Genomic DNA, 14,172 nt, shown 5'->3' on the forward strand with positions numbered 1-14,172 from the left:
CCAGAGCAGGGAACAGAACAGGCAGACTGACGAAGCACACTGCTGAGGGGAGTAGCGGGCACGGCAGGAGAGGTCTGCTGCGCCATGGGTGGCTGGGGATGGAACCATTGCTGCAGAGGCTTAGGGAAGCTTTGCAGCCCAGTGCTCAACCACTGCACCACCAGGGAGGCCCAGTTTATCTTTTTTGATTGCTGAGTAAATGTATTTTATATCTAATATTCATTTTTAGTTACTTTTTTTGTGTGTTATGATACAGCAAAAACTCCTTTATTTTTGCATGTGAATATTTACTTGTCCCAATAATATTTGTTGAATTTGTACCTATACTCCAAAGATAAATATTAAGCTCAAAGTAAAAGGTTGGACAAAATCTTATAAGCAAATGTAACCCAGAAAAGTATAGAGACAGCTATAATGATCTGGAATTAATGGACTTCCAACAAATGAATGTCACAAGGGACAGGGAGGGAGACTACATAAAGAGTAATGTGACAATACATCAGAAAGACATATAACACCCATCAATATATATGCTCCAAAGGAGTGCCAAAATATATCAACTTTAACAAATCTAAAAATAAACATTTGCAGCTACACAATAGTAGAAGGGGGTTTGTACACCCTATTTTCACCAAAGGACATATCAACTAAACTGACAATCAACAAGAGTAATAATAAATTATATACTATTAAATAATATTAAATATAATAATAATAAATATAACATATTTATTATATATATTAAATATAATTATAGTATTAAATGAGGAATTATCCCACATGTACTTAATAGACATTTTAGGGTAATGCAGCCTTAAAAAGCTGAGAGTACATTCTTTTCAAGTGCATTTGGTTCATTCTCTATAATATGTCATATGTTAGATCACATAATTGGCAATAGATTCATGAAGACTGAAAACATATCAAGTATCTTCTCTGATCGCAACTGTTTCAAGCTGGAAATCAACAATAAAAAGCAGAGACTAAACAACATACTACTGAATGGGTTGGGAAACATCAAAGGAGAAATTTAAAAATACAGAAAGACAAATGAAAATGAAGACACAACCTACCAGAATCTATGAGACACAGAGAAAGCAGAACAAAGAGGTAAGTATAGAGAACACATGACCACATCAAATAGCAAGAAAGAGTTCCAAAAATTGTCTTATCTTACAACTTACAGTACAAGTAAAAGAACAAAAAAGCTAATAGATGAAATAAAGAAAGAAAAATTAGAAATTGGAAATCAGAGCAAGGACAAACAAAATTATATAAAAAATAAAATAAAAAAGATCAAAGCTATAAAATCTGCTTCTTTGAAAAAGTAAAGAAAATAGACTAATATCTGGCTAGGATCAAAAGAAAAAAGGAAAAAAACTTATAAACAGAATTAGAAATGAAAGATAAGAATTTAAATGTATACCAAAGTTTGATCTAGAACTTCACTATCCAATCTAGAGACCACTAGCCACAAATGGTTATTTAATTATGAATGCAATAAAGAAAAATAAAATGGAAATTTTAGTTCCTTAGTTGGACCATTCACATTGCAAGTGCTTAATGCCACATGACAGAGGAGTTGCAGAACATTATTATAAATGCAGAAAATTCTATTGAAGTTCATTGATCTAGATACTAACATGCTATAAGCCAAAATCCATCATTGATACTTCCTCCTGGTGATCCTGGTGATGGTTTGCATTGTGGAGGAGCATATCCAGCATCACAGTGACAGTTATGGAGAGTATTACAAATCTAATACCAAAACCAAACAAAAGATAAGAACATATTATACACAATATACAGATTAAATGTTTTATTTATAGGCTAGATCATTAATTATGAAGTTATTCAATTTAGTCTATTATAAATAGTTTTACATTTAATGAGGGAAATAATTTTCAATTAAAATATTATAAAGTCCATGTAATATCATAGAGATTTTCTTGAATTTGTCTCTGGTATTTCAGACAAAATTATAGAACATTCTTGATACAACAAATGCCCTAATTTAGAAAGGTGTAGAAATTATGAAGGTAGAAATTATAATATAGACGGAGTTGAAATTTACCATGAATTGTTCTCACTTTAAAAACTGATGTGAGAGAGAGGCTGTTCAAGATGGCCACATAAGAAGTCCCTGGGTTCACCTCCTCTATGGACACACCAATAAACAACTATATATGGAATAATTCTTCCAGAAAAAGATCTGAGAATGAGCTGAAATCTTCTCCATAAAGGACCAAAGACCCACAATAAAATGGTTAGGAGAGGCAGAGATCAGTCTTGCCAAGCAACCTCACCCCCCAAGGAAGGACCAACAAGCAAAGGGAAATCACAATACAAACCTCTTGCTTGATGAATGTGGGGTTCTGTCAGAACTTGGAACTTGCATAAGAGAGAAGTTCCTCTGAACCATCTAGCTTTTGAAACTAACATGGCTTATCACCAGCAGACCCAAGAGGTTCTGAAGAATGTATAACCCACTCCTAAGGGGAAAGGATATAAACTCACCCCATAACTCAGCACAAAAGAAGCAATTTGAGAAGAACCTAAAGTTGTACAGAAAGTTAATCTTAAAGCATCTACCGGGGGACAAAGATCTTCTGGGACAGAGGCCTTGGTGGGTGCCATTTTAGCGATTATATGTTCCTTGGTAGATATGGAGATGGAAAATATCATTTTAGCACTATATCTATCTTGCTAAAGATGTGTAACAAACAAGCTCCAGCCCCCAGAAGGCTTACTGCACTAATTAAGCATCACTCAAACTGACTAAGCTGGCAATACCACCAGGCTTGCAATGTCAATTGTGCTGACATTGCTCAATACAGCAATGCTCATAATGGCTAGCCATTCCCAATACCTGCTTTCCTATCTGAGGTAACCTGGAGAAACTCTCAAGGAACATAGACTGGGGGTTGTTATCTTTGCCTGCCCTTGCCACACTGCAGCTTGTTGGTACTTCCCAGAAAGATTATACATTCAACTATAACCTCAATTATTTAACTATACCCAAGAGGTCATTGCCACATCACCAGTATTAGAGGCCAGACATTTTGGCATACTATAAAAACTTATGACTGAGGATCTGTACTCCAACTTGAAACTAGGTGCTAAAAGAGATCCAACCTCTTAGAACACTGATAGGTCTTAGTAAATATTCAAAAACAGGACTAATCAAAAATAAACCAAATTGCCTAGAAAACCACAAAGGATCTAGAAACAATTAAAACATAGGGCAAAGTTGAATAGTAAGTCACAAGCCACAGTTCTAAGATTTTGAAAGGCAGCTGTTTCACCTAATATGTAGGAACAAAGAGAGCCAAGTAAAATGAAGAGGAGTATTTTTCAAATAAAAAGAAAAGATAAAATCTCAGAAAAATTCCATAATTAAATGGAGATAAACAATGCACCAGATAAAAAATTTAAAGTAGTGATCACAAAGATGATACTATACTTAAATGCAAGGAGATCTCCAACAAAGAAATACCAAACTGAAAATAATGCCAATGTAATCTGCATCAACAAGGGTGGTTCAATATCAGAAAATCATTCAATGTAATTTGACACATCAAAAACAGGAAAACTTAAAATGGGATATTATCATATTACTAGTTAAACAACAAATATTTAACATACATCAATTTATGATAAAAACCCTCAGAAAATGGGGTATGAAACATACCTCAATGTAATAAAAACCATATATGACAAACTCACAGCTTAATTCATTTTCAGTGGTGAAAACCTGAAAACTCTACAGTATGGTACAAAAAAAGGAGATACACTTTCACCACTATTCAACACAGAATTAGAAATCCTAGTTAGATCAGGCAAGAGAAAGATATAAAAGGAATCCCAATTGATAAAGAAGTAGTAACACAATCACTGTTTGCAGATGGCATGATAATATACTTAGAAAACCTCTTCTGGATCAACATGGCGGCAGGGAAACACTGCCAGTAAGTCCTCCCATAAAAAAAAAGTTAACAGGGAGGAAAAGCGGCAGGTCCCTGCGAAAGCCAGGACACAGAAGATAAAAGGGCGACTCTGGCAAACTGCCCAAAGAGCAAAGTTGCCATAAAAGAGGACAATGAAAAGAGAGTTTGAAAGTGCAGAACCCGGCTACCCTCCCCCACCCACAAAGCATGCACACTCCAACCAACAGAAAGAAAAAAAAAAAAGAAACAAAAAACAACAACGAGAACAAACTACAGATCAAGCGGGACTGTGAGTGGAAAGGAACTACTGCAGGTGAGTGAATGGCTCCGGGTGCCATTAGAGGAAAACAAGGACTCTGTGGAGATCTACAAATAGCCCACGGCCAGCCAATAAGCTTGTGCCGAAAAGCTCATGCACTCGAAAAGAATAAGCGGCTTGAGGCTGTCCAGGTTCCCGCACCCTGCAACCTAGGTTCGTGGGGAGACATGTGGGAACTGTTACTGAGGTGAATGACTGTCACTGAGTAATCAGGCACGGGAACAGGGTGCAAAAGGCTTCATTTCTGTGGACACTGAACTGGGCTACCGCCCACGTCCCAGATCTGAGGGCTTCGGAACTGAGACCAGGGGCACGAAATCTGGGACATGGAATCCCCATGACAGGTGGCACAGGGCAGACACAGCACCCCTATACCCCATTGAGCCATTCCACGCCACCCCCACTCAGTTCCCCAGAGACCCACAGGGGAAAAAGCACAGCTCTGGAAGGATACTAGGAAAGATCTCTGGTGCCACCCAGTGATCAGAACAAAATCACCAACTTCCTAATAGTTGGAAGCCAGGTACTGGGGTAAGAAGGAAACAAAGTGTGGAGCAAGACCCCATTCTGGAACTGAGAGCGAGGCACAGGATTTGGAGTGTGGGACATGCCTTAACAGTGGGCACTGCACAGGGTGACAGCCGTCATTTTGAATCTGAGACAATGAGATTGGAGACTAAAGCACAGAATTCAGAGCACAGGATCCACACAGCTGCGGGCACAGCACCAGGTGAGCCCGGGGCAGACACAGCGCCCAGTGTGAGCAATAGCCCGTGTGTCAAGGTGCTTCCCTCCCCCTCTCTGTTTCTCAGAGAACTACAGGGGAAAAGCACAGGTTCCGCAAGTACAGATCTCTATGCCACCTAGTGACCAGAGCAAAATCACCAACTAACTGATTCCCTGCTGGAGCTGAGTAAATATGGAGGGAGTGAACTGTAAGAGACAATGTCAACACAGCCAAAGCATCAACACCCTGGTGGAGTTTTGTCCTACCAGTGCTGGTCTCAGTCTGGTAAACAGTTTTCAACACCCCTGAAGGAGCAATCCAAAGAGATGCCTGCCAACACCACAACATCCCAACACATGGAACAAATTAGAAAGCAAACAGCAGGGAGAAGGAAAAAATACAAATAACCAAGCAAGCCCACAGGAGGAGGACACACCACAAAAAGAAAATCAGTCCCCAGAGCTCAATGAGATGGAAGAACTTCTCTGCCTGTCAGATATTTAGAATCATCATGATTAAAAAGTATAATGAGATGAGACAATCAATGAACTGAAGAACAAAAATGAGACCTTAAGAAAGGAAATAAAAGAAAAGGAGACTAAAAGATTATTGGAGGAGACAAAGAACTCTTGGAAAAGCACTGAAAACAGGAAAAGCATTGAAAACTGAGGAAATGGAAGAACGGACTTTTGATGATACAAAAATAGAAAGAAGCAAAAAAAGAAAAAGAGAGAGAAGTGCAAAGGAAGAAGAATGAGAATACCCTTAGGCAATTATCAGACTCCATGAAGAGAGGTAATATTAGAGTTATAGATATTCCAGAAGGTAAGGAGAAAGACAAAGGATCTGAGAAATTATTCAAGGAGATAATTGAAGAAAACTTCCCAAGTATGAAAAAGGAGACAAATATAGACATAGAAGAAGCAAGAAGAACACCCAATTACCACAATGAAAAGAAAACTACAAGAAGACACATAATAGTAAAGCTTGCAAGAGTCCAAGACAAAGAAAAACTAATGAAACTGGCAAGGCGGAAGAAACAGAAAACCTATAAGGGAAAACCAATCAGGTTAACCTCAGACTTCTCCGAAGAAACACTACAGACAAGAAGAGAATGGAGTAACATATTCAACAAACTTCAAGGCAGCAAATGCCAACCAAGAATACTTTACCCTGCAAAGCTCTCCTTTCTATATGAAGAAAAAATATGGACCTTCTCAGACAAACAGAAACTCCAGAAATCCATTACAACTAAACCCCACTCCAAAAAATTCTACAAGAAGCCCTAAAGCCAAAACCAATAGAGGGATTATCAAGACGAACAGAATAAAGCAAGGAATAAATCACAAAAAAGACAAAAATGGCAAATACAGATGCCAACATATCAATATTAACTCTAAATGTAAATGGATTAAACTCATCAATAAAATGACACAGAGTAGCACGCTGGATTAAAAAACAAAATCCATCCTTCTGCTGTCTCCAGGAAACACATTTAACCACAAAAGATAAACATAGACTGAAAGTAAAAGGTTGGAAAACAATCCTACAAGCAAATGGGCCAAAAAAGAAGGCAGGAATAGCTATACTTATATCAGATGAAATAGACTCAAATTAGAAAAAATTAAAGGAGACAGAGACAGACGCTATATTATGATCAAGGGGACAATACATCAGGTAGATATAACAATCATCAACATATACTCACCAAATGAAGGAGCACCAAAATATATTAGACAATTATCAGCTCTGAAAATGGACATAAAAAAAATACATATATATAGTGAGAAACTTCAACACTCCACTCTCACCAATGGACAGATAAATAAGACAAAAAATAAAGACACTAGAGCCCTAAATAAAGACACAGAACTCACGGACTTAACAGACACTGTTAAGGACACTGCACCCCAAAAAATTCTGAGTACGCATTTTTCTCAAGCGCGCATGGATCTTTCTCCAGACTTGATCACATACTGGGCCACAAGACAAACATCAATGGATACATGAAGATCAAAATCATTCCAACTATCTTCTTCTAGAAATAAATCATGAAAAGAAAACAAGGGATCCTCCCACTTCATGGAGATTGAAATCCACACTTCTGGAAGACCACTGGATTAATGAGGAGATCCAGGAAGAAATTAAAAAATACTTTGAGTTGAACGACAAAGAGGAGCCCACTTTCCAGAATGTATGGGATGCAGCAAAAGCAGTAAAAACAGGAAAATATATAGCAATACAGGCTCACATCAACAACCAAGAAAGAACTCAAAGAAACAACCGAATCTCACATCTCAAAGAAATAGAAAAAGAACAACAACAAAAAAACCTAAAGTCAGCAGATGAAAGGAATAATAATAAAAATCAAAGCAGAAATAAACAAAATGGAAATTAAAAAAACAAATTTAAAAAATCCACAAGATCAATGAAACCAAAAGTTGGTTCTTTGAAAAAATAAAATAGACAACCCTCTAGCCAGGCTCACAAAGAAAAAATGGGAGAAAACATAAATAGGATTATAAATGAAAGAGGAGACATCACAACACACTCAGTAGAAATAAAAAGAATAATCAGAGATTACTATGAACACTTACATGCAAACAAATTCAACAACCTAAAAGAGATGGACAAATTCCTAGAATGATATAATCATCCAAAGCTGGACAAAGAAGAAATAGAACACCTAAACAGACAAATTACAAGCAGTGAAATTGAGGCAGTAATCAAAGCACTCCCCAAAAACAAAAGCCCAGGTACAGATGGTTTCACAAATGAATTCTACCAAACGTTCAGCAGTGAATTAGTGAATATCTTACACAAACTCTTTCAAAAACTTGAAAAAGAAGGAATACTACCAAAAATGTTCTACGAAGCCAACATTACACTAATACCAAAACCAAGCAAAGACAGCACAGAAAAAGAAAATTACAGGCCAATCTCCCTAATGAACACTGATGCAAAAATCCTCAACAAAATCCTTGCCAACAGAATCCAACAATGCATCAAAGGGATAATACACCATGATCAAGTGGGATTCATCCCAGGGGCCCAAGGATGGTTCAACATACAAAAATCGGTAAGTGTAATGAAACACATCAATAAAAAGAAAAATAAAAACCATATGATCATATCAATAGATGCTGAGAAAGCATTTGACAAAGTCCAACATCCATTTATGATGAAGGCCCTTGAAATTCTCAGGATAGAAGGAACATACTTTAACATGATAAAAGCCATATTCAACAAACCCACCACAAATATTATTCTCAATGGTGAAAAGCTGAAGGCCTTTCTTTTAAGATCAAGAACAAGACAAGGATGTCCTCTCTCACCACTGCTCTTCAATATAATAGTGGAGGTCCTAGCCAGGGCAATAAGATAAGAGAAAGACATACAAGGAATCCAGATAGGGAAAGAAGAAGTAAAACTATCACTATTTGCAGACAATATGATAATATACATAGAGAACCCTAAAAACTCCGCAGAAAAACTACTCAAAATAATCAACCAATTCAGTAAAGTAGCAGGATACAAAATCAACACACAAAAATCAGTAGCCTTCCTATACACAAACAATCTGAAGAAGAAGAAATCAGGAAAACCAACCCTTTGAAACAAAAAAAAAAAAAAAATCAAATACTTGGGAATAAACCTAATAAAAGAAATGAAAGACCTATACAAAGAAAATAATAAAACACTGTTAAAAGAAATAGAAGACACAAAGAAATGGAAAGATATCTCCTGCTCATGGATTGGAAGAATTAACATTATTAAAATGTCCATCCTACCAAAAGCAATATAAAGATTTGATGTTATTCCAATAAAAATCTCAATGACATTCTTCAAAGAAATAGAACAAATACTGATGAAATTCATATGGAACCACAAAAAACCATGAATAGCCAAAGCCCTACTGGTGAAAACAAAAGAGAAAGGAGGTATCACACTTCCAAACTTCAAGCTATACTACAAAGCCATAATAATTAAAACAGTTTGGTATTGGAACAAAAACAGACACACAGACCCAATGGAACTGAATAGAGAGCCCAGAAATAAAATCACACTTATATGGACACCTGATTGGGCCTTCCTGGTGGCGCAGCAGTTGAGCACTGGGTTGCAAGGCTGCCTGCAGCCTCTGCAGCGCCGGTTCAATCCCCAGACCCTGGGTGAGGGTCCCACATGGCACGCAGACTTCTCCTGCTGCCCGCTGCTCCCCTCACCAGTGTACTTCGGTCCTTCTGCCTTCTCTGCTCTCCCCTCTGGCTCTGGTGAATTCTCTCACCCTCCCATGCTTCTGACTGCTTGTATGAATAAATGGATGAATTTTTAAAATATATATATATGGACTTCTGATTTTGATAAAGGAGCAAAGAATATGCAATGGGACATGGACAGTTTGTTCAATAAATGGTGCTGGGAAAACTGGACCACCACATGAAAAAAAATGAAACTAGACCACTACCTTTCACCATGCACAAAAATCAACTCAAAATGCATAAAAGAACTGGGAGAGGGATCAGAGGGAGGGAGGGAGGAGCACAGGGGACTGAGGTGATGGTGCACAGGTGCATTGGTGAAGGAAACTATGGGGACTACACCGGAGGGGGTGGGGGAAGTGAATATTGTTTAAAAATGAACAATGATGTAAAAAATAAAAAAGACAGATAAAAAAAATAAATTCAAACCAGAAGGAAAAAAAAGAAAAAAAAAGAAAGGTTATGTTTTGATTGTCAGCATTTTAATACTGAACAAAGCTGGTGCCTTCCTAGAGATTGCATGTTGTTGTTTCTGCTGTTTTCTGATATTTATGGCAAAGCTTCCCAGAAATCTAAATTCAAGTAAAAATTTGGTAGTCTGTCATTTGGTTGATAGAAGGAAATTTTGTGAAACCTCAGCAGAGCTCCTGAGATACTCCACAAAACTTCTCCCTTTCCTCTTGAGAAAGGCATTAGATGAATTTGTCCTATTTGGCTTACTTAGTAAAGTAAAACCAGAAGGGAAGCATTGCCACTTGGGAAAAGGGTAACACTTTGACATGTACAGAAATGTTCACATTGATTTTCTAAAACATGTATACAAACTCTCAATACCTGATATGTATGTAAATTGTTAATGGTGATTGTTGCCTTGCAATATTGTATAGTACAGAAATTGATTCTGGAGAAAATAGGGAGAAAAGGCCTTAACAGATTCCTATTGATGGAACTGGTGAGAGTAAAAATTTCCAACAAAGAAGTGAATAGATTTGGAAATACACCTGATTTTTACTGTTTTCTTTGACATAATACTGGTAATTTTCTTTTTGCATTTTGTTCTGAATTCATCAAGTTTTCTTGTTTTGAGTGACCAGGATCTGCAGCAATGTTGTATTTTTTCCAGCAAAGCTAACTTGTGTTCACATTTTCTCTCCCCTTTATATCAACACAGCATGAAAATAGTTGTAGTATTTTTTTTACTACTTATCCCAGAGTCTATTTTTGCATAACTTCCATAGGGATTTTGTCTGCTTAAACTAAAACAATTGGACATGAGTGTCATTGTGTGTCTTTGAATGGACTCTTCCAGGAAGTTGAAACAGAGCTGAACTAAGAAGAGAACCTGTTGCTTTGTCCGCAGGTTCCAGAGACCTCCAAGGGAGATAAGGAAGCTGCCTCCATGGGCAGGACTGGACAACCACAAAAAGAAAAAGCCCTGGTACCCTTGAGAAGAGGAAGCCCAGGTGGAGTCTGATGAGACCAACTTTGTTCTTGAAGCCTACATGGACCGGATGTCAAGAGTTCAATCTGAATCCTATATGGAGTATTCCAACAAAGCCAGCTAAAATTGCTGTTTAGTTATTCTGCCCTGTGATTTTATGCAAAAATAGGCAATATGGTTTAAAAGGTAAAAATCAAAATCAACAAACAACTATGAACCAGAGACACTCTATGGGAGGAGGGTGGCGTGGAGAGGAGGGATTGGGGTCAAAATAAGGGGTCGCAATTGTATAATTGTATGGGGAATATAAAAATAAAATTTATAATTAAAAAAAATCAGTTGTGTTCCTATACACAAACAACAAACTGTTATGGATATTATGGATCAATATCAAGTGGAATAACATCTGAATTATAGGATTTTCAGAAGGTGACGTGAAAGGAGAAGAAAACCTATTTGAAGAAATATTTCAGAAAACCTATCTGAAAAAAATCCTTTAACCTAGGAAGGTAAACAAGTATCCAATGTAGGAAGCAGAGAAAGTTCCGATCAAAATTAACCCAAAACATTCATCACCAAGACACTTTATAATTAAAATGCCAGAAGTTAGGTAAAATCTTCAAAATATCAGGAGAGAAACTTGTGATTACCAAAGAAACCTAATAAAAATAGCAGACTTCACAGAAGGAACTGTAAGTCAGAATTGTGACAATATTTTCAAAGAGTTAAAGAAAGTATCTTCCAGTCAAGAATCCTTTACACAACAAAGTTATCCTTCAGAATTGAAGGAGAGATAAAGAATTTTCCAGACAAGCAATAGTTAAGGGATTGCTTCAGCAAGAAACCAGCTTTCAAGAAGTGTTACAGGAATACCTGTAAAATAAAAAGAAATGGCACTGAGAAGTAACAAGAAAAGATGGGGAAATTTTCACTGATAAAAGTAAATATGTAGTAAAGATAGTGGATCAATCACATATGAAGAATTAAATGAAAGGAGCAGTATAAATTAAAACTGTAATCAGTTTGGGAAAACAAAAAAATGAATTATAAATTACTTCAAGATATAGACTGCTAGAATGACATTAAAATTAACTTGCTAGAAATTTGGTACAGAAAGCTAAATATATAGGATAGTTATGCATATACCACATGGCAACCTCAGAACAGCTGAAATTACAAATGAAATCTATATGCAACACTAAAGAAAATTATCAAATTACAAGGGACCAAGTGAACAGTGTGAATCTACAAAATATCCAGAAAATAATGAAGAAACTGATAATAACTACATATCTATCCATGAGCACCTCAAAAGTTAATGGACTAAATTCTCCAAAGTCTAAGATGATTGGGTGATTAAAACAAACCCCATCTATATGTCATCTCCAAAAGATCCAGTTCTTATACAAGACCAAAAGGCTAAAAGTGAACAAATGAAAGAAGATGAAGGAGATACTGCATGCAAACAGAAACTAGACAAAAATATCACAAAAAATAATTATAGACGATATATATCATATCTGTGTAGATATAAAAATAATCAACAAAGTACCAGCAAACTGAATTCAACAATACATTAAAGGTATCATATACCATGATCAAGTGAGATTTATCCCTAACTTGCCATGTGAAAAAAAAAAAGATCAATATCTATTTATGATAAAATCTCTCAAAAAATGATGAGTTTCATCAAATACCTCAAAATAATCAATGCCAAATATGATAAATTCATAGCTAACATCACAATGTGGAAAACTGAAAAATTTTTCTTTGAAGTCAAGAACAAAACAGGGATGCTGACTCTCATCACTCTTATTTAACATACTATTGAAATGTCTAGCCAGAGTGATGAGACAAGAAAAATAAATAGCTTCATCCTAACTGGAAAGGAGTAAGTAAAATTTTCAAAGCTTGTAGATAAATGCATTATTAAAAATAATGAATACAACAGATATATAGATTACAAAATAAAAAAAGTCTTGTGTTTCAATGGAAACATGGCAAACTATTAGAAAGAGCAATTAAGTAACAATGCCATTTACAATAACATTAAAAAAATTAAGTACCCAGCAGTACATTTAACCAAGGAGATAAACAACCTGCTCATTTAAAAGTATAATACACAATGGGCCTCCCCAGTGGTGCAGCAGTTGAGCGCTGGGCTGCAAAGCAGCCCGCAGTCTCTGCAGCGCTGGTTCAATCCCCGGTCACAAGCGAGCATCCCACATGGCTCACAGATCTCTCCTGCCGCACCCGCTGCTCCCCTCAGCAGTGTATTTCATCACTCTGCCTGTTCTGCTCCCTGCTCTCTCTCTGGTGAATTCTCTCACCCGCCTGTGCTTCTGACTATACCCAGTGCTTGCATAAAATAAATAAATATTTTTAAAAAAACAAATAAAAGCATAATACACTGTTGAAAGAAATTGCAGAAGACATAAATAAATGAAAAGATATTCTCTGCTTATGGATTGGAAGATTTAACATTGTTAAATGCCTATTTCACTTAAAGCAACCTAAATATTCAGTGTAATCCCTTTTAAAATCCCAGTACTATTTTTCACAATATTTATATGGAACCACAAGAATCCACAATAGCCAAAACAATATTTAGGAAAACAAAACAAAACAAAAATGGAGGTATTCTTCTCCGTAACTTCAAACTATTTTAAAAAGCTATACTAATTAAAACTGCTTGGACAAATATATCAAATAGAATTGAAAACCCAGAAAAAAAAAATCACACAAATAGGGACCTAATATACAACAAAGTAGTTCTTGCAGGGAGAAAGAAAAGTTTCTCCAGTAAATGGTGTTGGACTACTGGACAACATGAAAAGGAATGAACCTATATTACTTTATATCATACACAAAAATTAATTCAAAAAGGATTCAAGAATTGAATGCATAGAATTAGACTTCCAATGGTGATTTTATATACATATACATATGTTGCTTTTTAGTGATGTACAACTGAAACTAAGAAAATGTTATAATACAAAGTTATATCATAAATAATAAAAATCTGAGTACAAGAAACCATAAAATACATAGAAGAAACATAAACAGTAAGAGCCTCAGCAATATCTTAGTGGATTTAATTCCAAAGGCAAGAGAAACAAAAGAAAACATATACAAATGGGGCTATACAGAGTATTCATCACAGATACCTATGCTCATCACATAATTTATATTAGCCAAGATATGAAAAGAACCTACTTGTCTATTGACAGTGAATGAAAAAAAGATGTGTATTTAGATACAGACACATAAAATGCTCAGCTATAAAAAAAAGTTAAAAGTTGAAATCTTGTTATTTGCAACAACATTAATGAGGCTAGAGGGCATTATGCTAAGAGAAATAAGCCAAGCAGAGAAAGACAAAAAGCATATGATTTCATGTATATGTACAAAGAAAAAGAGCAAATGAGCAGACAAAGGAAACAAACAAAAACCTCTTTGAAACAGAACAGATTTGT

The 14,172-nt window shown here is 36.1% G+C and overlaps 1 protein-coding gene across 1 annotated transcript in view; it reads right to left on the reverse strand.

The window, feature by feature from the left end:
* Positions 1-1,638: 1,638 nt before the first annotated feature.
* The window catches only part of LOC311170196 (A disintegrin and metallopeptidase domain 3-like), a gene marked incomplete at both ends in the record, with an annotated part of 74,788 nt that continues 62,254 nt past the window's right edge, over positions 1,639-14,172 (reverse strand). Inside the window, one exon of the mRNA XM_084232590.1 lies at positions 1,639-1,758. Coding sequence (XP_084088716.1) covers positions 1,639-1,758 — 120 coding nt within the window. The remainder of the gene's footprint in view (positions 1,759-14,172) is intronic.

Source organism: Talpa europaea (genome assembly GCF_964194135.1).
Source record: "Talpa europaea genome assembly, chromosome: 4".
In the NCBI taxonomy this organism is placed as follows: domain Eukaryota; kingdom Metazoa; phylum Chordata; class Mammalia; order Eulipotyphla; family Talpidae; genus Talpa; species Talpa europaea.